General features: G+C 49.9%; 3 protein-coding genes across 5 annotated transcripts; all 3 read right to left on the bottom strand.

The window, feature by feature from the left end:
* Positions 1 to 377: 377 nt before the first annotated feature.
* Positions 378 to 5,861, bottom strand: LOC148414244 (uncharacterized). The gene is made up of 6 exons (XM_088430045.1): positions 4,975 to 5,861; positions 1,995 to 2,063; positions 1,844 to 1,895; positions 1,507 to 1,741; positions 882 to 1,017; positions 378 to 790 (listed from the first exon to the last, which is right to left on the bottom strand). Exons 1-6 carry the CDS (start codon positions 4,993 to 4,995, stop codon positions 563 to 565), a joined length of 741 nt encoding a protein of 246 aa, XP_088286171.1. The 5' UTR covers positions 4,996 to 5,861; the 3' UTR covers positions 378 to 562.
* A 135-nt stretch (positions 5,862 to 5,996) lies between these two features.
* pip4p1a (phosphatidylinositol-4,5-bisphosphate 4-phosphatase 1a) lies at positions 5,997 to 13,223 on the bottom strand. Its single transcript, XM_088430044.1, has 7 exons — positions 13,035 to 13,223; positions 11,306 to 11,502; positions 10,812 to 10,918; positions 10,516 to 10,621; positions 9,487 to 9,539; positions 8,737 to 8,827; positions 5,997 to 7,746 (listed from the first exon to the last, which is right to left on the bottom strand). The coding sequence occupies exons 1-7, from the start codon at positions 13,150 to 13,152 to the stop codon at positions 7,603 to 7,605; spliced, it is 816 nt and encodes a 271-aa protein (XP_088286170.1). The 5' UTR covers positions 13,153 to 13,223; the 3' UTR covers positions 5,997 to 7,602.
* A 1,009-nt stretch (positions 13,224 to 14,232) lies between these two features.
* twsg1a (twisted gastrulation BMP signaling modulator 1a) lies at positions 14,233 to 21,948 on the bottom strand. Of its 3 annotated transcripts, none has more exons than XM_088430512.1 (5): positions 21,859 to 21,948; positions 19,539 to 19,711; positions 16,242 to 16,341; positions 15,194 to 15,454; positions 14,233 to 15,115 (listed from the first exon to the last, which is right to left on the bottom strand). In XM_088430512.1, the coding sequence occupies exons 2-5, from the start codon at positions 19,677 to 19,679 to the stop codon at positions 14,934 to 14,936; spliced, it is 684 nt and encodes a 227-aa protein (XP_088286638.1). In that variant the 5' UTR covers positions 19,680 to 19,711; positions 21,859 to 21,948; the 3' UTR covers positions 14,233 to 14,933. The 3 variants fall into 3 exon arrangements, with proteins under 3 accessions (XP_088286638.1, XP_088286637.1, XP_088286635.1); XM_088430511.1 differs by lacking the exon at positions 21,859 to 21,948 and adding an exon at positions 21,076 to 21,355 and having other exon boundaries at positions 19,539 to 19,747; XM_088430509.1 differs by lacking the exon at positions 21,859 to 21,948 and adding an exon at positions 21,076 to 21,352.
* Positions 21,949 to 22,047: the final 99 nt, after the last annotated feature.

Here is a 22,047-nt window from a genome sequence, read left to right as displayed (position 1 = left end):
TATAAAGGACATGTTACATCTAGCTTGACTTTGAATACAAACGTAAAATAAAAAGTAAAAACTACTTAAATAACCCTAAAAAGTTTTTTTTTGTTTATCCTTGTTACGATTGAAACACATTTAAGTATATCCTCGTACAATCAAAACTTATTTGAACGAGAATTATTCCCTAATAATAGCGGCTGTTTTTAAATAGTGAATCTTTGAAGCATTAAGAAAACAGGTTTGTGAAAGCAGCTGCTGCCCCCTGTCGTTCTGGAGAAAAATACCAACGGGGTCAAAGCGTTTTTCTTCGGTGAATCTTTGAAGCGTTCAGAAAAGGCGTATATGGAAGACGCCGCTGCCCGATCAATACTTTCTAAAAGCAAACGATCGAATGCGATGTGTCACTTCTTTATTTTAGTACAAGGAGGCACACAAAGCAAGATCATACAACTTAAATACTTGGTTTACTGACCCCAACCCAACTCCAACCCAGCGAAGCACGTTGTTAGTGGCATCTCCTCACCGGGAGGAAGAAGGGTGATACATCTACAAAAATACTTTTGGACGGCTTTTTGCGTCAAAGTCCTCCCTCCCGTCCCGGAGTTTGCTTCCCGAGCCTCCGACGACCGAGGCGGTCGCGCCAAGCGATGAACGGCGAGGGGCTCCGCAGAACGGGTGGAGGCGGGACAAAAGGATGAGGAGGAGGATGAGGAAGGCAGCACGGCGGCAAGAGCGCGGGAGACCCGGACGCCTGGATCCGAAGTCCGCTTTCGCCGGGGAGGGCGAGGGGGTGGCTCGGGGGCATCTGGAGGATGGATGGATGGAAAAATGCTTTTACGTGCCTTTTTTTTACGGGGCATCGGAGTAACGCGTGTGCGAAATGATGCAATGGGAACCTGATGACAAGACGGCGGCAGGCAGTGACAAGATGGCGGCAGGTGGTAGTTGACCAGGATGAGTTTGCTGAAGTTGAACTTGTACGTGAATCGCTTGCCTTTGGACTTTTGCAGGATGCGCTTGTTGTAGTAATATCTAAATATGGCATCATACGGCAACGCTCATGTCATTTGTTTGCAGCGCGACGGCGAAAGACAGAGCTTTCTCCAAGGGGAACGCGCCATTGCGTCCTTTTGATTATTAGCCATTTGGACGAACCAAGCCCGAAATTTGGAGATACAACCAAAGTAAAAAGTCCACACACCCCCGTTGAAAGTTTAGAGTGGAAAAAGCGAGGGCCGCAGAGTCCGCGGCTCCATTTCCGCCTCCGGCCTGCCCGCGCGCAATTCGCGTGGCCTCCCCATGCCCGAGCGGGTGTTACTGTGGTTCGCGGAAGGTACGTCGGCCATTCCTGACTGCGACCGAGCGTGTCTGCGCGTGCCCTGCGGTTGGCTGGCAAAGGGCCCGGGGCCTCCCGCGCGGGATGCCGCCCTCCCCCCCGGGACCGGAGTTCCACACTTACGCCCTACCTCGAGCGAGGCTCGCTACGGACAAAAATAAGTCGAAGGTTTGCGCTCGCGTTACCTCAGCGCCCGACTCAGCTTGTCGTAGTTCATGTGCGGCTTCCCCTTCCTCTCGCCCCACAGTCGGGCTAGCCGCTCGGGGTCGCGGATGACAAATTCGCCCCACTCGCCCCCCCAGCCGATGGCGTCGCCCTGGCCGCGGCCGGCCAGCAGCTCCAACAGGAAGTGCCACAGCTGCACCTGACGAGAGCCCGGGGACCACGCCGGCTTGTAGGCCCAGTCGGGGAACAGCAGCGCTGCCGGGGAGGGTGCACGCGCGCATATAAAGGACGCGTCGATGAGTCGTTCCAAAAGCGTGTTCGAATCGCACACAACTCACTACACAAGCGCGCGCTTACTTCTACTCCAGTAAGGTGCGGAACAATAGGCAATTGAGGATGCGCACTGCATCTGAAGAAGAAAAAGTTGGTCAGCGTGATCAATATTCGCACCTGTGCCCGCCCACAAAGAACGTTCTATCGAAGGACGGTGAACCCAGGAGAAAGTTACCTTGACCAAGAGGAGGAAGACGAAGACGAAGACGAGGATGCGGCGCTCCGCTTTCGGCGTCAAAGGAGACTGAAGAATGGCTGGGGTTCAATCTTGGAGGCGCCCCCGCCGCCCCAACCCTCCCTTCTCCTCACTCCCCTCTCCCCTCTCCTCACCCGTCCCGCATCCGGACGAGCCAGCGGGTGCTATTAGCACACGCGTGGCTATAGCATGAAAACGGTGGCGAGGTTGAACTTCTTCCATAACTTGATCTGATAGGATAAATATACGCCCACTAACTCCAGCACGTCAGTAGAAAAATACGTTTGGACTTTTCTATAACCTGTGAAACAATTTTGACGGGCGTCATTTCAGATTAGCCCCGAAGGCGACACCTGACTCGGATGCGCAAAACTAAGAAAAGTGATTTTCCGAGCGCCGTTTTAGCGAGGTGCGACGAATGAGATTAGCAAACACCAAACGGAATTTCGGAACAGAAAGCGCCCGTGGCAATAGCCGACGTACGCAAACACACGCAAATATTCGCACAGCCTTTGAGATGGGATAGCTGACACCGGAGGCTTTTAATTCCGGCGTAAACACAAATAGTCTGCCAGACACACATCAATTATGGATGCGGCTAATTGACTTTTAGCGGCTCAGGGGTCACTCGCAAAAAAAAAAAAAAAAAAAAAATGAAAGCAACCACACCTTGGCGCACACATCTACAGCGTCTGCCTTGTAGACGTGACATCATCGCTCCGATGAGAGCGGACCACATTGGCAGTCAATTCCTCACTCCAAAGTATCGCGGTTTGTTTTGTCAATTTTGGGGGGGTGACCGTCCCGATTCTCAACATTTGCCTTTCATGGCGCTTATAATGGAAGACATTTACTCGCGGATTTTTGTAGCACGGTATTCAACTTGTATATCACGCTCCCAGTAGATTTCATGCCCTTTTACTACGATTGGAAAAATACAAACATGGTGTAAAGCGCAAACTCTTTTTGAGGGCTAAAGACCGGGTTAAGCATTAATAGTAAGAATACATTTCTTTTCAAAATCGCCATGAAAAAAAATGGTCAAAAAGTGAAGAAGTAGAGAAATACACAAATGCCATAACACGCGCACACACACACACCATAAGACGCACCTGTGGATAAGACACACTCTTAATTCTGGTATTTCTACGTTAGCAACACTTTGTCAAAACGACAGCCAAACACAACCGATGTCATCTTCTGTAAACTTACAATTTTGACAAAGTTTTGTCAAAGTGTTTACGAGCGGGGATTTTCTCCTTTTGCCCAAAATAGCTTGGCCTCACTCAAACGAGCGAGTGTTACTAAAGAACCCGATGTCTTTTTCTACGCGACGCAATATAACGCCGAAAACGGACGGGCGCTCTCGGCCCGGCTTTTCCACTGACGCAATTTCTTATCCGTTCGGGAATTCGATTGGGAAACGGCGAATTGTGGGAAGGACGGGGCCCACGCCCCCGAACTGGCCCGGCCAACGCTATTACGGCTACTGTGACAAATTTGTGCGTGTGGCTTAAGTCCGGATTTGATCCGGCGCTAAAAGGAGTGTTTGTTTTACGGATGACCAGCGCCGGCTTTAATCTGGCGCTTAGCCTTGCGCTCTTTATCCTCCTCCTCATCCAACCCTTCATCTCAATCCTATCACGTACGCACGCGCACGTACTCAAAATGAACGCGCGCGTCCCCCGGTCCTCGCCGCCGTCGTCCATGTCATTTGGCTTACGTTTGAATGCGTGGCAGCGTCCCCTCGGCGTGCGCGAGCGCGCGCGCGAAGAGGCCGCTGCTAGAGCGGCTGAAGAGGGTCACGCCGCAACGGGTCTTAAGGGTCAAATCGAGTTAGCGTCTCGGCGGGATGGAGGCTTTGCGCGCGCGTGTGAAAATGTGACGCTCGTAAGACTAAATCCCGCATGAGATAAAAATCGAGTCGGTCGGCTTCTTCGTGGCATGGAAAAATCGATCATAGAAACTGTCGTTCGGTTCATGCAATTCTAGGAAAAATGCTCCGCCGTATAGGGGACCAAATAATATATTTCACCGGGGGAAATTTTGACCCGAGTAGGGCTTTTTGCTACGCGCTATCAAAGGAAGAGCGTTCCAAAAAAATGCTTGGAGGCTAAAGATTGGAGGCATAGATTGTCAAAACACACAACTTTCAATATGCCGTCCCTTCTAAACGCTTGCAGACGGGACGTGGAGAAGTACGGCCTTATAGGTGCCAAATTTAGCCCATGTCAGGCTCATTTACTGCCATTCAAAATTGGAAATATTCTCAATTTTGGACAAATTGAAAACTCTTGGTTTATCATGCATTCTTCACGATATTTGCATTCATCCTTTCAACCGCAACTTGCAAACGGGCGCAATAGAATTTTTTGTGTTTTCACCCCAAAACCACCGAGTGCCACGGACAAGCTAAATGGGTGGACAAGCGTGACCAAAAAGTGGTAGGCTTCTCTTCCATAAATATGGCGATTCAACCGCATTAAAATGTTATCAAGATGGTTACATTTATTTAGAGTGGCCAAGAGTTCGGCCCTGCATTAAAAAAAAAAAAAAAATGCATCGCTTCCTATCATTAATACGGAACATTTTTCTCCCGGGGCTGGAATCGATGAATGACATTCTAGTTCATTTCAATGGGAAAAATGGATTTTGAGTGCGTAAAATGAATGAGCTTGTTCACAGCACAAATTCAATTCAGAAGCCAAGGTACCACTGTGTACAAAGGTTATAATGTGGACTATAATATATAGCACATCCACGTGGGTGCGATATGCTCATCCATCCCCATCACGAAGACGAATGACAAAGACGAAGCACTGGCGCCCGCGGGGCAAATCAAGAAACAGGTGAAAAATTAAGTCAATAAAAAAGGGCAATAAAGAAAAAGTCCTGCAGCAAGTCACAATGAAGTGAAAGCGTGCGTGAGCATACTGTGCGTAAGCACGTGTGTGTGTACCATAAAAGCGCTTGATGACATCCTCAGAAGGTTACAAAGGCTTGCCGGTGGTTCAGGTGTCCCTCCGGGGACTCGTGTGGTCTCTTAATGCCTTTCTGCTGCCAAAGCTTTCGTCTCTTTTGTGTCCTGGATGAAAAAAAAAGAAAAAAAGAAAGAAAGGCAAGCCTCCCAGCCCTCCAAAAAACATCTTCAAGGAACTCAAGAGGCACCAGGACAGAGAAGACTTTCCTTTTTCAAAACCTCCATATGTTTTTTTGATACTCTGTCACAAAGTCATGTCAATAAAAAGTCTGTTTCAGGGTCAACTGGGTATCACTGATTTACAGTTAGTAAAGGCACACCGTTTTTTGAGGACCTCGAAAGATTACGCGGATGCCGGCGAGACGAACTATAGCAACTTTTTCAACCTTACATCCACGCAAAATGCTTACTTCCATGCAGAAAAAAGGGGTGTTTTCAAACCGTGTTAAGATTTTGACTTAACGTTTAGGGCGGAGGCGGAAGCGCATCAGGGATCGGCTCCGAGCCTCTTCCGGTTCGCTACGTCATTTTCATGAAAAAGTTGAAGTCCTAACCAGCATCGGCAGGCCACCTACGATGATGCGGCGGGCCGGATCTGGCCCCCGGCCTCGAGTTTGAGACCGGCGCGCCGCGGTGACGGGCGGGCGAGGTTAGACGGGAGTCTCCGAGGAGCGTTCGCAGATGACGTCGCCATCCGGAGCCGGAGGAGGCAACAGGCGGAGGACAAGCGCGAGGGGTGCAGGTTGGGCCCGGACAAGACAGGACTGAAAGTTAGCCGCGGCAAGACCGGAGTATGCCTGCGCCAACCAGGGGGACGCAATCGGAAGCGTGAAGAGATAAAGAAAGAAGGTAGAGGATTTGAAGTATTTGGGCTCAACGGTCCGGAGCGACGCAGTGTGTGGAAAAGGGGACGTTTTATTTTGAAGGTCAACATTCCCTGAGCATTTCTGTGCGTTTAGAAAAAAAAAAAAAAAAAAGAAGAAAATTGAAAACGCCAACGCTAGGTTTGACATGTTTTTATTCGGTGGTCTGGGGGTGGACGCGGTCCGTGTATCGCCAGCCGGTCCCCCGACAGGCCCGACACAATTCATTGGTTTATTAAAACACCATCTGTACTGCACTGATTTGAGAACAGATAAATATATATATTTAAAAAAAACATGATTGAAAAACAATAAAAGTTTAAGGCTTTTTCTCTCTACCGTGGTCATTGAGAATTTAGCGCAAAATTTTACTTTGTGTAAAAATAAATAAGTGTTGCGATGTAAGGTGCTGCGTGCGTGCGTGCGTGCGTGCGTGCGCGTGTACATGATTGTGGGTGTTTCAGGCTCATCAGGTTAGTAGCTCATCAAAAAACAAACAAAAAAATCATTAAATACATCACAGAAGTAAAAACCATCACAATTCTAGTGTTCTTTTCCACATCCTCCTGCTCCGAGTGATTGGCTTAACCACTTCCTGCCGCACCAGAAAACAAAAGACTATTTACAAAAAAACAAAATATCAAAGAAAACGCCTCTTCAATGCCTTTACGAATTTATGATAATGGGGGTCAGCGTCATCAGATTTTAAACGATCACTGCTAGCAAAATCATTTGATTATAGTGTCTGAGGGGCTCATCTCATTTCAATCAGTTACTATGCTAGTACACCATTTAAAAATTTAGCAAAATAAGTCAAGCGAAGGCAGAGGTCGGCCCCATGTTGCCCGCTTACCACAAAACGGAAGCTAGCCTTGCTAACATGAAATCTTACCGGCATCGCGATGAAGACGTAAGGACACCGCCACCACGGGTAAGACTCCCATTTATCGTCCGAGGAATTTTTCATGAAAGTTAACGGACTTTTACGCATCCGTATCGACATCGGCAAACACGTCCGATCAAAGCGGAAGCCGGCCTGGCCCGACGCCGGCCGAGATCCCCGTCGCGGCGACGATTTACTGGACGATATTGGGCCAAGGTTTTCGCTCCTTGCCGTCGACGGGAAACCGGTTGAACCTGACCTCACCATTACCGTGAGGTTTTTGCCAATTTGCTCTCAGATCTGCGGTAAAAGCTTTCTCGGGAAGCTCTTGGTCATTTTACCGTGCGTTCACAGAAAGCGGGGATTTTCACGCTATTACAGTATGAATCAACAAATCAAAAATAAAACGACAGTAACAGTGTTTGCTTCACATGTGTCCGGTTACGCTAGCGGCAGCAAATAAAGCAGTCGAAAGTACCGAGAACCAGGTTCGCTAGCTTCAAAGACTATTTGGCCGGACAAACGTTTTTGTTCGCGCTCAAAATTTCTTCCGTGAGCATTGCTTTTTTTTTTTTAGAATCAAGTTGCTCCAGAGGGAAATACGAGAACAGCGTTCTACCTTCGCACGCGTGGAAAGATTCCAAACGCCTCCTTCACCCTTTTGATTGACAAAGACGGTTTAGAAAACGCTAAATGCTTCTTCAAGGTGCGGAAATGACGAAAGCCGGGACGCAACGAGTACGGGAAGCGGCCGCGCCACCGGCGCGCTCAAATAAATACTTCTTATCTTCTGGTTTTCAAGCCGTCGGTCCGCTCGGTCGGGGAAGGCTCGGGAGGGGGCCGGCTTTTCAAGGATGCCGTCTACGCGAAGCTCTGGAGAGGCTGGCTGACCCGCATGCAGGCCCAGTAGAAGGCCCGCGCCAGGGTGGCCAACACCACAAGCAGTAGAGCGGCCCACGAGGCGTAGATGCCGGGGTAGCTTTCCGCCTTCAGCCACGTGCCGGCCTAAAGTCACCATAGCGGCATGTCAGAGACTTTTCCCGCCCAAACCCCATATTATAACGTCAACGTTTCTTTTGTTTTTTTACCACGGACCACGACCTGTATTGCCGTCCCTTCCCACTCCCATCCGTTTGGCCGCAGTCTCACCGAGAGCCGCGCTTATGGTAGCGGCGCACGGAAGTCCGATTAAAGAGAAGCCTTTGGCCGAGGAGCGCAAATGATCGGACGCTACACTTACTGGATCGGGTTTAACCCTGACACTCGAAATAAAAGAAAAAACTACGGTGAAAAAGCCCAGACTATATATAATAAAGCTGCTTGTGAGTAGAGCAACAACAAGAAACGAGTCCAAAAGCATCTTTCCGACTTTTACTGCGCATTTGGGTCATTAAGGATGGCGAGTTACGCTAATTTTGCTGAGCTCAAGTCTAATTAGAGCGCCACTAGATTTCCACTTGATGGTGAAAGCAAGCGCATGACAGCTGTTGTGGATCTCACAGCAAGACTTACATAAAAGATGTTACAGCGCATTTTTATGAGTTGTGCAATCCGAAGCCGCGCCGCCACAGCAGCGAGGAGAGAAAGCTTAGCCGTTTCGTGCTCCTTTAGCGCCCTCGCCTGGCCATCAAAGACAATGCCGTGGATTCTTTGATTTGACTTGGTTTAGTTCGCTTTTGTAGTCAAATCTCATTAGATTGAGAGAGCAGAATATTTGCAGATTGAAGACACAAAAATATTGAATCCAAAATCGATCCAGATTGCACACGTAGTCGCATGTAAACGCAACACGTAAAATCCCATGCATTTCCAATGTTTTTCCTTTACGCTGCCTGTAAAAAGGGGCCACTTACACTCCCCTCACCCCTCAATCAAACACCGGAATTTCTCGGCGCATCTTGTTCAATCCGACAAGATTAGACACCGTTTTAGAACGTAAAAGTCTACAATCAAGGTAAAGAGGCATAACCTTTGCTATGACTTCATCTTACTCACAATCAGACCAGCGGTGGAGATGCAGAACAGCAAGCAGAGCAGAAAACACCACAGGCTCCGCCTCCTGGGATATCGCTGTCCAATGGAGGAGCTGCAACAAAGCAATCGAGGAAGTTTGCAAAAATGATTCTCCCGTTATTCTTATCAAAATGTATTGTTGTTGGACTAAGATGCCAATACGAGAAGCTTATCTCTGCAACACGGCCGTTTGGCTAATACACGCACACAAAAGCATCGTGATAGTTTTTCTTTACGGGCTGGGGAAAAAAAAAAAAAGGCTCCATTCAAGCTTATTCGGAAATTTCCAGCTACGCGCTCCGAGAAGAGTAAAACGTCTTGTAATGTTATAAGACGCCGACTTCACCGGGATGCGCGCGTTGTACTTTAAATGCAAAGACACAAATATTGCTTTAGCTCAAAAATGCACACACGTTAGAAAAAAAGCTGTAGCAAAAATACCTTAGCGAAATGTTAGCCAAGATGAAAAAAAAAAGACAGAAATATTAAAGAAAATGACAAAAATGCTAAATAGAAACATAGTAAGACCAAATATGCAAACGATAAAAATATCCAGAAACATTTAAGACGAAAACAATAAAGTAGAGTTAAAATACTACTGAAATACATCTTAAAAACAAGGTGAAAAAGGAATACTCATATGAGCATGAGGAAAAGGCAAAAAAATACTCAAAGAAATGTAAAAATATGAATGAAAAATACAAACGAGGCCTCCAAAAGCGAAGAACTTACACTTTCCTGCAGTGCGGGCATCTGGCCAGTGTGCGATCTGTGAACTCGGTCCACTGCAGGCACAACACATTTCACACGGACATGAAAGAAATGCATCTTTTCCTCTCGTAGCAATGCAACTAACCGGAGCGTCGGCCGGACACATCCCAACTTTTTCACGAGCCTCTCGGTTTTAGGAATATTCCTGCGCGTGAACAATGAAGGACTCGAACGGAGGATCGGCCCGCTCGCTTCTTTTGCTGACAAGAACGCAAGAACCGACGCTTGACCGCCACGCGTGGAAATGTTAGCAAGCGTGGAGCGGCTAATTACGCGACGGGAAAAAGGGGCGCTCGGCAGCTTGACGGTCGTTAAACGAAGGACGCGCGCAGCCGCGGGACTTGGACCATAAATTGCTGCGTGAATGAGAAGGGATGACGGCCTTTAAGCGACTTTGTGCGGCTGGGGGGCGGGGGGGGACGAGCGATAAAAAGAGGGGGCCGGAGGAGGTGCGCTCGTCAGCAGCAGGAATAGCTAGGCGCCGGCGTTCTTCTTCATTTGTATGTGCGGCACAGACAAGTTTATGGGGCTGTCGGCGACGAGGGGAGCTAAATTGAAATATTTTTTAAATCACAGTTACACTTATACAGTATAGCATGTCATGATATTTTTCTAATCATAAATATAGGAAATAAGATAAAAACTAAATCATACAGTCACAAAAGATTTGACTTCTTTTTTTAATCCTAAAAAAAGAAATGCAGTTGTTTTAAATATATGTTTGAAAAGTATTTTAGTAAAATCACATTTTGTACCTTTTTTTTTATTCGAACAATCTTTCGTTGGATGTATGAACGCAGCGGCTCAAAGTGCAAAATAAAATACAAACCGTACAGGCGGTCCGAAAATAATGCTGAAGTGACTCTAGCAGTGACAAAATATGAATAACGGTTGCAGTAATAGCGGACGAGAAGCCCGACGAGACGCTTTTGAGCACGAGGCGTTGAAAGGAACAGCAAATCAAAGCGTCGCAAAGGCGAGCGGACGTACCAGGAAGGTGTTGCTGCAATGCCCGCAGGAGACGCGGGCCCCGGCGGGCTGGGGGTCGGGACTGGCCGGACCGGGATGAACCGGACCCAGGTTGATTATCCGCTTACTGCGAGCACAGAGCAACGGCAGAAGCGCTCAACAAAAATCGTTCCGTGGATCGAAAAGGCGCCCGCCGGCTCTCGCGCTCCGTCGCTCCCTAGCTCTCACAAAGCTGAGCTCTCTAACACAAAGCTAAGCTCTCTAGCACCCAATCTAGCCAGCTCTCGCACGGACGCCGAAGTGTGTCAAGTGAGTACCAGTAAGGCCTGGGACACGCGATCCGCTGAGAGGTGACTTTGCAGATGAGCAGGCAGTTGCAGGGACAGCGTACATACTTTTTCCCCGCCGGAGCGTTCTTGATGGGCTGCGCATAGAAAGGAAGGAAGGAATTCCTCACTTGGCGTGGACGCCGAGCGCCGGAAGAGGGTCGGCGGAGCGGGGGCAGCTTGAAAAATTTGACACCCGTCCGAGTATACGTTATCCTCGCGAGGCCCACTCGGGACACCCTCCGCTGGCACCCGGCCGCGCAAACGCCGATCGCGCCAACGAATTTGAAAAGGAAGAGCCGAATCACCGCCGCCAACGCTTGTGAATTTCGCTTGCGCTTCCCTCCCCTTCCGGCGGAAGTGACCAAGCTTTTGTTGAAAAACCCAGGTTTTTACAAGGCGTCAGGCCGAGCCCGGACGGACGAACTAACATTATTGTGGGCGGAACAAATAAGAAGCATTGGCCGCGCGGCGTAAGAGCGTACCGTGGCCTCGTTGCACACGCCGCACTTGACCACGTGCTGGTGGATTTTTCCCTCCACCGAGATGAGGGACTGGCACACCCGGCAGCTGATGACGGGCGCGCTGCCGCTCTCGGGCGAGGTGAGGGGCGAGTACGGAGGCGGGTCTTCGCCCAGGAGCACCGACGGCTGCTGCGTGGGGCTGGGGAACGGCGGGAAACCTGAAGGGAGGATGCGGCCAAGTGAGATCAGAAAGCCAAGCTGCAGTCTCCTCATGGTCAGTTGCCACACATGCGTTAAAAATGAGCACATGTGTTTGAGTGAATCAAAAACATCATGAAAAACGCGATAGGAAAGTAGTCGTTGATCAACTGATCAAATGGAAACGACATCAAACGACGATCGTGATTGCATTCATAGAGCAATTTGCTTCATATAAAATGTTGATTTCATGTGGCCCTCCAAATGCCATTCATGCCTTCAAATTTCTGGTTAAAGTTCACGTTCTTTGGATTCCACACCTTGGTTCTTGTAAAAATTCCGACAAAGGTTACATTTGACAAACAAGGATTTTGTACAACGCGACTGCAAGAAGAAGAAAAAGCCTCAATTCCCACGACAAGTGACCTTTTATGATTAACAAGCTAATAAGATTTGGTCTCGAGTTCTGCTTTATGAAAGCAGCTTTTGCGAGGAAAACACTCCTGGAATGCCGAGAGGGAACTCCGACCCATCAAGCCGTACATGCCTAAATCGTTCGACACGGAATATGACTTTGTAACCCTAACCCTAACCCTTAAAGTGATGAAACGTTTGCGATCAAACGGACGGTTACAGGACGCTTTCAGACATTAAACGTTACATGGCCGCGCCGTGACTTTGGAACGTAACTCCCCCGTGCTCGAGCTCTCATTGGCTAGAGCTCTGCTCACGACGCCTCCCGATTGGCCTTTCGAGGTGTCGATTTTAAAACAGCCCGTTGAACTATCGGTTTGAATGAAGTGACGGCACGCTGTTAAATCGCTACCGCGATGCGGTGAGTAAGTTTGAGCCAATTCACGATGTTGATAAGCTGCCAAGTTGACGTTTAACTCGCCTTTCAAAGCAGCAGCAGCAGCCTGTCGAGAGAGGGATTCAATCAGACTGATCGTATTCAACGTGGCTTTCGATATTTATCATTATCGATTTCGTTCAAGAATAGGAAGGAATAGTTTAAATACGTGACGCTAAGATGACGTTTGCACGCGACCCTCATTGGCCCGAGCCCCGCATATACACGCCTTCTATCGTCTTCCGATTGGCCTCGCGACGTGTCAATCAAAACAGGTGTTTCACGCTTTTGCTAACCAGTGAATCAAGACAATTAGCTCAATTAAACAATGCATATGTGCAACACGACGAGCGCGCGTGAATGAATCGTAACACCGTCGCGGGGATGATTCATTGCTAATTTGACGTAAAGCGAGCATTTTGGCTCGATAACAAGAGCTAGCTTGCGTGGTATCGCAAGACTTCTTAGCTGGTTAGCTGTGGTGATGCGTTCAAGTCCTTAGAGAAAATACAGTCAAAGCAACATTCGGTCTGCCCGCGGACGGCGTCCAGACAACCGACAACCGATTCCCCCTCTCCGGGTACAAACAAGCGCGACGGGAAGCTTCTCCGTCGCCGTCACGGCGTCAGCTAGCTGTTAGCATCGGGCTAGCCGGGGCGGAGGATGATGAGCGCGAAGGGAGGCGGCGAGTTGCCTACTCACTCTGCGGCTTGCCGGCCACGCCGTAGGGCGCCGCGCCGGGCGACAGGCCGCCGTTGCCGCTGCCGAGGGTGCCATCGCCCAGATCGGACAGGAGCGGGGACCTCTCGCCGTCCGCCATGCCGAGAGCGAGAGCGAGAGCGAGAGCAAAAGAGAGAGAGAGAGAGAGAGAGAGGCTGTCTAGGGAGGGAGGGAGGGAGAGAGGGGGGAGACGACTGCTGGTGCTTACTGTTGTATTGTTGTGTCGGAAATGCGATTGTCACGTGACCGCGCAGCCGCTGCTGCGGTAACAGCGCGGGCGCATGCGCGCGACTGCCACAACTCGTCCTACTTTGTCGATGCGTTTCACTTCCATACAGCCATGTTTCGCCCCTCTTCTAACTTCGTCTAACCGCGAAACGTGGTATTGTCTTGTGTTTTGGGTCACTTAAAACGAAAAATCATTCGAGAAAAAGATGTACAGTATTTTCGAAAAAAATAGAATGGGCAGACATATTCGCAAATGGTTGCTTAATTCTTACAAAAACCAATTATTCTGACAGATAATACATTTGAAAAAAAAGAAGTCGAATGTTTTACTTTAAGCCAGAAAAAGTCTGAATATCTGAGGAAGATAACTGTCAGTTTTTCGATGCAGTTGTTTTTTAGATTTGACGGCATGTATTTCACGCCCGACGCAGTCACAATATTTGTCCACTAGATGGCTCTGAAACACCAAAAAGTCGCGAAAGCGTTCGTCCATTTTCTCTAGTACCTGTCCTCATTCGAGTAAACTGGGGCCTCGTATTCCAGTTGACCTTTGTCAAGAAAAGTGGGGTACACGCTGGACTGCAGGTCTGAGTGAAGGGATCTCATTTCGGTAAAAGAATAAGGGCGGGGGCGGGGGTAAAAGTGAGTATGTAGGGTCATGACGATTTCAATGGCAAACCCCTACCATGAAGCGACCGCAACAGGGGCCCACGAAGTTCTCTGGCAACAAAAGATTGTTTGTAGGGGGGTTTGGCATAGAGCAACTTTCTCCTTTACTCTTGCCTGTGGAACACCTGCGAGGCCACGGAGACCAGAATAACATAATGACAGCCTTGTTTGCACGGGAAATGATGCCTTTCCTGTCGCGCGGCTAAGATTAGCGCACACGCACACGCTCTCTCAATTTCTCTGTGGCCAGGAGCAAAAACTTCCCGCAGAAGGTCTCTGGAAGTCCACGTCACCAAAAAGTTTTATTTTGGTGGGACACGGGACATGTAAAAAATATGTTAGACATCATATAGTATAGTATAAAGTACACCTCGAGTCAAAAAAAACACCATATGAAAAAATATACAGTGAAACACAACAGCAGACTAAAAACATTTGCGGGGACGGAAGGCGGAGTAGTTTGCAATAGTGAATTACTGAGATGCGCATTGCTGTTCTGACGGAAATAAATGCAACTTAACAGACTTTGCCTTTGATGCGGAACCCGGCAAAACAGCACGACGAGTGTTGATTTTCCGATATCCGCCTTTGCCTTTTGAGCCGAAATCAAGCTAAATTCCTGCCGTCTGAGAAACGGACAGAATTCGCCTACAGTACATTTACCTTTCACGCAGACTTAACGGACAAAATTAACAGACAAAAATGGAGGCGGAGATTCAGCCGAATCATTTCTCCGCCATTACCTTTTGACACGGAAGGCAGCATGGGCGGGATATTGACACCGCGCGGGTTTTCGCACGTCAAAGCGCCATCCAATTATTTGACGTCTTGAAAGCGTACGGAAAGGCCGTACGCGTGTAAAACTGCACGTGCGGTCCGGAGGGGCCAAAGGGAAGCGCGGGCGATGCGGTCCTAGCGCAGCAAACACAGAGGGGCGGCACGGAAGAACGGCGGGGCGGACGGGATCGGGGACAGGACGGGCCCTCAGAAGAGACAGTTCATGCACTTGACGGCTTTGCTGCCGTAGTCCACGCACTCGGGCCCGATGCACTGGCAGCAGGCGTTGTGGAACCAGCGGTACTTGGAGCCGCCCATGGACTCGCAGTAAAGTTTGCACTGGCGGATGGACACGCAGTCGTCGAAGTACACCACCGTGCACATGTTCTCTGCGGGAGGAGAAGGCGGCTTCAGCTTAGCGGCCGGACTTTCCCAAGGCGGAGCGAGCGGCGAGAAAAAGCGCTCACCTTGCACGTCGTAGCTAGCGTGGATGCTGTTGGAGGGCACCGACACGTTCTGGCGAGGGCCATCCAGCGACTCCAGAAAGGAGACCAGGTTCTCGTGGTGGGAAAGCTCCTCGGCGATGGGGAAGGACACCACCATCATGTTGACGGGCGCGTCGCCCTCGGTGAGGGCGCGGAAGAGCGACGGGATGGGCCGATGCAGCTCCTCCACCGTGCTCTTGGATGTGGCGGGAGAATCGCTGTAGTTCTTGGGATTGCACATCCCTGAGGAAGAAAAAGCGCCGTTGACTTTATGGAGACCGGCTCATTAAACTGTAGAAGGAGACGTCTCGCAACAAACGCTCCGCATTAGCATTTTGGGACATTTTACCACGCAAACGTCATCCGAAGTTGAATGATCACCGGAGCCGTCGAAAAACAAAGTTTGATCATCCGTTAGTTTTAACCGTCCGTCAGCTCCCTCTCTGCTGGAAAGTCCACGCCGCGGCCATCGAGAGTTTGCCTTTTGGGGCGCAGCCTTGCCACCGTAAGCATGCCTTTGCCATAGTTTGGCCCTTTCCCACGCCTTTTTATCCAGGTGAGCGTTTTGTGGATTCGTGTCATCTGTCAAACTCCCGTCAAAGTTGGGCGGGCGGGCCCTAACGTCTGATCCGTCGCCTCGCCCTTCAAACCGAAACGGACCGACCGACCGACGCGGAGCATTTCTCGGGTTTCTTTCTCGGAAAGTGCTGAAATAACTTGGAAACGTATCGCCCGCTCGCTACCGGGTTACTGTAAGATCTGCTAAAAGCCGCTTTACCCGGGGTACTTAGCCGCAGTAGCCAAGTCGCAAAGGCAGCCAAGACGACAAACCAATCAAAGTGGGTCGCCGTGGGCTTGGACTCGCTTGCGCCGCGCCATCTGCGGCCGCACGTTAAGGCGAGAAAAAAAAACGGAGCGCTTTTGACAAACCGGGACGGTTTGAAATCACTTCCGAAACCGCCGATGGGATTCTCGTCAAATGCCAAGTCTCTTTTCTGTCAAATTGGGGCGGCGGTGGCCCGGCGCTCACCTACGCAGTCGCAGCACTCTTCCCACAGGTTGCCCAGGCACAGCATGCACTCCTTGCAGCACGAGCAGTTGCCGTCGGTGGGGCGGCACTGGCACAGCTCCTGCCGGAGGGAGGGAGGGAGGGAGGAGGGAGGGAGGGAGGGAGGGAGGGAAGAAAAACGCGGCTTAGAAAAAGCACGAGAGTCTCGAGTAAGACCGTGTGATGTGTCCCGGCCAATCGGGAAATTGAAATACTGTCAGTGTTGTCAATAAAAAAAGAACAGTGGAGAAAGGGCAAAAACAATCTTTTGCAAAAGAGGTCTTCCGCTGTTCTTGGCTTCTCCTCTTCACTTTATTACAAAGAAGTCACACAGTAATACCATATAAGGAATTGTTGATATTTGTTTGCACCCGTGTGTTTTAATACGACGGCATATTTACAATCATCCCGTCGCGAACGAATAAGCACGGAAAACGAAAACGGCGCGAGCCCCGAACGTGACTTGGGCCGATCCCGATGGGCGGAACGCGAGCGTCAGCTCGGCCCCGGGATTTATCGCGTCGGGAGAAGTCCGGCTTACGTTTGTTCTGCGGGGGGAACCGACCGTTGGCCGTTTCCGCTCCTCCGCCGAGCGGAGCCATTCGGGCCGAGAGGGGAGGCGGAGGGGTCGCGTTTGTATATGCGGCGTGGGTGGGGGGAGGGCCGTTTCCACGTCGGAAGCCTCGGCTTCTCCGTACTCGGGAAGTGGAACGGATTTGGACATACTTGCGCGTGCCGCTTCTCCTCATCGCGCGTCAACGAGCCGCTCTCCCTTTTCTGTTACCGTGACCGGTTAGCTTTGGCGCCGAGCCTCGCTTTCTTCATATTTCCCCCTTAAGTGAAGACCGTTCATTGGCCACGTGAAGGGTACTCTTAAGACAAACGAAGGGGTACTTAACTCCAATTTTTATTTTCTTGATTAACTATAAACAGGCGTCCGCGAATGGATGCCTTTATGTCCCGGTCGTTATTTTGACAGTTTCGTGCGGAGGCGTCAAACACACGGCCCGCGGGCTGGATGCGGCCCGCGGGGAGCTTTAATCCGGCCCAAATGATCATTTGGTGAAGCATTCGTTTCCAAAAAAGCGCGTTGTCCTCCGCTGTCTTACTCGCGCAAAAGAAACTTTGTTTTATTTGCCGTCGACGCCGAGATGAGCACCGGCGGACGACAAACGGCTCGCTTCGGCGTTAGCAACTTTGCTAGCTCGCCCTAGCGCCCGCTGCTAATCTCTCACCCCGAGGAGATTAGCAAGGGGCGAGGGCGGCGGGCTGGGCCGTTACGTGGCCAATTCTAAGCATGGGTCTTGCGCTTCTTTCGAAAGGCGCTTTATTTCCAGCTCGGCAGTTGGCGCGCGGCGCTTCGTGTTTGACGTGACCGTCTTCTGTTGCGTCTATGGTTACGCGGGTGCCACCCGGTGTCCAGAACGGGCAACTACGGCACCATTTTACTGAGGTGAATTGCTTGCGTTTTGCACAACTCCTCGCAAAGTTGAACAAGCACAGATGGCGACCGAGGATTTTTTGCCAATGTAGCTTTAGCTCCGGAGTTCTTCCGTCTAGCGTTAGCCTTCCTTCGCACGTTTTGTTTTCATTCCTCGAGACTTTCCAAATATGGAGCGAGGCTTGGCGAGGGAGGGGAAAGCTCAGCCACGTTCTGTTCCCCAGGTGTTTTCTCCCCCCCGACCCCACTTTGTTCTCCCGCCTCCCCCGTAGCAGTGACCTTGACTCGGAGGAATGCGCTTGGTGCTTCGCCCGAGGTAAAATAGAAAGCGAGAGGGGGGGGGGTGCGCTTTAAGGCCCGGCTGAAATTTCCTGGAAGCTTCAGCCACTTTTTCAATCCGGCCTTTTAAACGCTCGACTTTCTCTTCGGGTTTACCCCCGATCCAACTGTTACGGAGCGCTTACGGTGGCTGTCGATTTGAAAATAAAAGCCCCAGATGCCACCGGCGCAATATGTCTTCGGCCAACCCAAAGAAATCCCATTCAGGTCTTGGGCCGCCAAACCTCACATCCGTCCGGGTGACGACCTCCGGTTCGACTGAAAAGTAAACCCCCCGAAAAGTCCAATTGGACTCTCGCAAAAATGAAAGCCGGTCCCGCCCGGGACGTGTTTTTCATTTCCCCTTCCGAGGCGTCTGGACCGCAGCCGCGAGCGGGCCGCGCAACCGGAGGAACGGAGCCCTGGCCTCCCGACGGCTAGCGAGTCGGCGTCGGCCAGGCCGCGCCGATGGTGGGAAGGGAAGGGAAGGGAAGGGAAGGGAAGGGAAGGGAAGGGGAAAAAAAAGGAAAAAAAAAAAGAAAAGCCACCTGCAAGCAGAGAGGGGGGAAAGCGGGGCGGCAGATGTTTTGGATCCAGACTAAAGCGAATCCAGAAGGAAAACAAGTGGGCAGTTTGAGAGACGCTCGGAAAACACGGGCTCCGCCGCCCGCTGACGGATTCAATTAGCATCAGCGCTAACGCGCTTGGCCAACTATTTTTAACATCCAAATATTTACAAGGCTCTCCTTGAGATGTCACAATATTACAAGCGCCCACCAAACAATCCGGCTGGAAAAAAATGGACACGCCGACTTTCAGACTTCATTAAACCATGCTATACGTTTACAGAACAACAACTTCCAACGTGTAATTCTTTTTAAATACTGTCCAAAAAGGACACGCATTAGCATTAGTCACAATTCAAGTCTCTCAAATTCACACTCGCTCGCCCTAACGCTCAGATTGTTACACACGCTCTCTGAAACCCGGCCCTTCTCTCACACACATAAAAGCCAAACCTATGAGACTTGCCGTCGCACCTTCTTACATGCGCGCGCTCTCTGAAAGAAACGCACGCACGGGAACACTCAGAGGCAAACTTAATGTAACATAAACGCATGTGCACACAGACAATGAAACTCACAGGAAAACACACTTTCTCACACAAGCGCACGCAAAGCCACCCCGGCAGGAGTCCAATCTGACCAAAATTGGATGCGACAGGTGGAGAGAAGCCAAGCCAACGGCTCATGCGGGAACATTACATCAGTTCCTTTTCACCGGGTGTCCCGCTCGCTCGCTCGCTCGCTCGCTCGCTCGCACGCGGACGCGGCACACAGGAAGTAACTGACGCCTCTGAGCCGACGCGGGCTCCAAAGCGAGCTTTCCCCATTCCGTCCGGTCATCGGAGCCAAACCCCCGAGGCGGCCGGCGGATGTCGGCGACGAGTCGACCTAGACGCCCCGATCGCACCCGGGCGGCCGAAGGAGGTTAGGGTTTGGCGGGATCCGCGTTTTTACCTGGATGAGGCACTTGCTGACGTCGCTGGCGCACAGAGCTTTATTGCAGCCGGAGGCCAGAGACAACGCCGACAGGAGGACGACCAGCGTGGCGGCGGCGGCGGCGGCGGCGGGGGGGCGGATCAGCTGAGCGGGCCTCATCCTGACGGCTCGCCTGCGCGGCGCTCCGACACCTAGCGCCGCCGCACAAACGTCAGCGGGTCTCTGCTCTGGATAAAAGGGCGCTTTTTGGGACCGTTGCTTTTACGCGACTCGGGATTTGGAACCGTTCCGTTTCCGTATAGACAGACGCGCGCGCGCGAGTCGCGGAAAGATAGAAAGGCGGGCAAAACGGCCATTTCGGAACCGGACTTCAAAAGGTCACCCGGGGCAAAGCTGCCCGATTTGATTTTCGACGCGCAGGCGCATAGACTCTCTCATAGTCAGGTAGGCTGATTAGGACTAATTTCGGACCGTCCCCGATCATCATCGCTACAGACGTTCCATCCCGCTTTTTTTCAGACCGGCACCTATACAGGTAATCGCACTGTTAGCATTTTTGATTCACAGAAGAAAGGCCCACCCGCTTGACTTGGATCGTCATATATATGTGCTTTGCTCTTATAGCTGCTCACTAGTCATAAATGTACTGAGAAATACCAATGCGCAAAGGATTTTCACATAACATTTTGGTACTGCAATTTCCTGTGAAATGATCATGTATCCTGTTCATTGTATTTTTTTCCATCTTATTTTATACTATAATAGCTATACAATCTAGAGCTATCTTAAAAGAGTAACAGTTGTCCACATGGTACTTTTGGGGGGGGGGAAGGCACGTTTCTTGCAAAAAAGTAAATGTAAAAAATAATTCAGTCTCGCAAAGCGAACCGAAGTCGTATGACGATTCTTTGCACATCCGAAGCACAAATCATTTATCAATGAATCACATTGAATCATTTGGAATGGAACATCGTTTTGAATCGAATCCCAAAACAGCCAAAGATTCCCACCCGTAGAGTACAGAGAAACGAACAAATACTTGTAGGCAGCATCTGACTTGATTTAGAGTCAAATATGTTGTATCGTTAGAGCAATACACAGATAATAAACGCTCGGTTTGATCAAATGAGAGCCAAATGAAGGATGCAGCTGCATTTCATTGAAGAACTTTGACTAGAGTCGCTGAAGGCAACACGAAAATTGATTGCAAAGAGGATGATAGACAAACAAAAACTAAGCTTTGAAGCACGTTATTTCAGACGGCCCTTGAAGGCTCCCTGCAGGATTAGGAATTTAGGGAGTAAAAAAACAGAGTAGCGGCACTGCTTATGTCGCGGCGGAACGAGCATTCGTAACAGTGCTAGAAGTTGGTCGAAGAGGAACAACAAACATCTGGCAACATCAGCTTCACTCTCGTGGATATCGATGCAAACATGCGGGGGTTTTTTGCCAACCCTTTTCTTTCATGCAAATTCGCCAAACATATTTTCTTGTTTTTGCTTCTCACACATGCGAAAAATAAACAAAAAAAGGCATTAAAGGGCTGAAAACTCACCAGGGCGCGCTGAGAAGTCTTTGCTTTTCGAGAAGTTCGGTTCGATTCGGATCGTGTGTGCGCGCGTGCGCGTGCGCGTGCGGGCTATGGGCGTCAATCCCAAGCCTTAAAGGCACACGCTCCCTTTTGACGCTCGTCTCCTCGACGACGATGCGGGGGGAGAGAAAAGCGGCGGGGGAGGACTGAGGACTGAGGCCCGAGGCCTGAGGGTGAGCGGGGGTGTCGCCTCCAGCTAACAACAGCTTGTAAAGAATCGGAAGTATAAACAACTCGTCGTCGGGGTCGGCCCCTCCGGCCGTTTGGGTTTTCAGTCGACGCGCTGTGACGTCACCTCACCTGCTGGGCCAGCCATTCGGGGCCACTTCCGGCGACGTCCGTCACGGTTTGCTTTCGCTTTTTAACATACTGTGATTACATATACTAATTCACTTCCCTCAAGGAGTATCGATTTAGAAACGTTTGTACATTTTACATGTTAATTCTTTTATTTTTATTCGGTAATGCGAGTCTTTCCATAAATTATAAACTTTGCGCACCATCTACTGGCGGAGATTTTAACTGCAAACTTTTGAATGTACTGCGTGTATACGTGTGTATATATGAGCAACTATTCATAAAAAACGTCGTTACAGGGGAATAACACAAAGAAGGAGCATCTCGTAATCGAAAAGGTCTTAAAATTACAGTCATTTCTGAATTCGTTTATGTTAATCTAAGTAAAACAAAAATCCAAAGTTATATATACACTAAAACTGTTTCAAAGTACATGAAAAGAATATCAACCTTAGAGATTTCTTGAGTGCAGGTCAATAAATGAAAGAATATATTGTGGCGGACACTAGGACCATGTCTCTCACCCAGTAGGCATGTCGCTATGATCCTTTGATGCTTTGAACCTGTTGGCTTTGTCTTTGCTGTTTTGGACTTTGTTGTATCAGTTTTGTGATGGCATGCGAAGAGTAAAGATCTCCA

Source organism: Hippichthys cyanospilos, chromosome 12 (genome assembly GCF_059441005.1).
Source record: "Hippichthys cyanospilos isolate Australia breed blue-spotted pipefish chromosome 12, RoL_Hcya_1.0, whole genome shotgun sequence".
Taxonomy (NCBI): Eukaryota; Metazoa; Chordata; class Actinopteri; order Syngnathiformes; family Syngnathidae; genus Hippichthys; species Hippichthys cyanospilos.
This window is presented reverse-complemented; position numbering and strand designations above follow the sequence as displayed.